Source organism: Atta cephalotes, assembly GCF_000143395.1.
Source record: "Atta cephalotes unplaced genomic scaffold scaffold00022, whole genome shotgun sequence".
NCBI lineage: Eukaryota > Metazoa > Arthropoda > Insecta > Hymenoptera > Formicidae > Atta > Atta cephalotes.
Genome location: NW_012130086.1, coordinates 3,330,352 through 3,332,553, shown reverse-complemented (window position 1 = coordinate 3,332,553; position 2,202 = coordinate 3,330,352). Strand labels below are relative to the sequence as shown.

Below are 2,202 nucleotides of genomic sequence, written 5' to 3'. Positions count from 1 at the left end.
ATATATGTATATATATAATTGCGTAATATTGTATAATTGTATAATAATTTGTGTTTGCACAATATGTGAACATATAATATTCGCTGTAGTTTTTGAATTAAAAAAAAGGAACCGTCTAAGCCAACAATGAATTTACGTATTGTGCATGTTTGCACAATACGTGAACATATAATTAACACGCATAATAATTTTGAAATAAATGCAATGTAATACTGATCATACTGATTCATACTGATTGAATGCGACAAAGCAAATATTTTATTATTTACAATATAAAAGATTTCGTATGGAAAATTAGTAAAATTCCCGATAAAATGAATTAGTTTTTATGTGTAATATAGCTTATAACGTGTGACAAAAGATGTTACTTAAAATTAAACTTAAAATTTAATATTAGATAGATTTTTGAACTATGATGTATCAAAGGTGCTCTGTAAGTATAAATTTTGCACCTTTTATGTATATAGTTCAAAAATTATCTATTTTCTAACTTCGTATATATGACATATTTTGTCCATCACATTATAAACTACATCATATGTGAAAATTACCTCATTTCATCGGGACTTATTTTATCATGTAATTAGTGGGATCCTTTTATTAGAATCATTATCACATTAATTTTCTTACCTGGCAATTTTTAACATTCCGCAGACATGTTGCATATACGTTAAAAGCATTGTTCCCGTTGCTAGCATTGTTAGTGAGCCTATAAATAATGCTACATTTGCATGTAGTATAATTAAATAAAAGTATTTTTCTTGATCGATGAAGTATTCTGTGACGATTTTTAACGATGGTTGCAGCTGAGATTTGTTTCCACAGTACATAGTATCGATTATATATGGCAAAAATGGAGAAAAGATGAACAAAATATCGGTGAAGATAAAGAGCACTAAAAACGAATTTTTTTTTTAAACAATCATAAAAAATTATTAATTAACATTTTTAAACATTATTATATATTTTAAATTTCTTTTATTTTAATCTTTCCCAATATGTATGTTTACAGTATCATGTACAGCTTCATGTACAGCTACATATGGCTATTTCAAGTTTTGTGCGTATAAACGCACTTCTTAAGGTATAAATATTGATGTTTGTAAAGAGAAAAATATTTTAATTTCCAGAATATTATTTGATCGGTATGATATTTTTTATAAAATGTTTTTCATTTACGTTCTCCTTATATGTGTTAAGGATGGTTACACACAAGAAGACGTTGCAAATATTTCAAATGGTAACAAAATGATGTATACGTGTGATATGATTTAATGTAATATCACGCTATGTACGTGTTCATTGTATCATTATCGATTAGTTAATTACTTAAAAAAATTAGCTTTTACTGTTTATAATTATGAAATTTGAAACACAATACTGTGTACAATCACAAATAAATTATTTAATAAAAATATTATTTGAATTTTTATATGAAACTTGCATATTTCCTGAGTAATGAAAACTGAGAGATTGTCTTACACGTAAGTATTTCAGTGTAACGTTTTGCGATGTTCCAATACTTTTCCATAATGGCAATTTCACCTTCGTCTCTTAACTCATCATAGGTATCTTGGAGAAGTTCTAACAAATGTTTTACCTGTCATGATTTTCTATGCTACTTGTTATGCGGAAATTGATATAGACCGATGTAATATACTCTCTAAATATCTTGGAATAAAATCTCATAGAGAATTAAAATACTGCTACTATAAGAAAAAAAGGGAAAATTTGCACTCTTGAATAAGAGTGGCAGACTTTCAATTTTTTTTTAAATTTACTATAAAGAAAAATAACTTCACTTTTTTTTTAAGTGAATTTCACTCAAATGAAAATTAGTCACTCTTATTCAAGAATGCAAATTTTTCATTTTTTCTCAATAGTAATAGTATTTTAACTATTTTAACTATTTTAAAGTGAGATTTTATTCCAAGAAATTTAGCAAGTACAACATGCATTTATTTAAATAAGAAATATTTCTTATCGCTTACAATATCCATGTTAAAGGTGAATGAGAGATACGATATCAAGAAGAGATTAAAGAAGAATGTAACAGATAAAACTTCAATGGTTAATTGCAAATCATATTTTGAAGTCGCTAATGTTGTAAACTATAGAAAATAATTTTGTTAAATTATTTGTAAAATAAAATAAATTGTTTTTCTTATGTATAATAATTCATTGAACAAAATCTAACTATAT

The 2,202-nt window shown here is 25.4% G+C and overlaps 1 protein-coding gene across 1 annotated transcript in view; it reads right to left on the bottom strand.

The window, feature by feature from the left end:
• LOC105619729 overlaps nucleotides 1-830 on the bottom strand; it is a 31,087-nt gene extending 30,257 nt beyond the window's left edge. The window contains exon 1 of the mRNA XM_012201248.1: nucleotides 631-830. Within this exon, the coding sequence (XP_012056638.1) occupies nucleotides 631-830 (200 nt within the window). The remainder of the gene's footprint in view (nucleotides 1-630) is intronic.
• Between the last annotated feature and the right edge of the window lie 1,372 nt (nucleotides 831-2,202).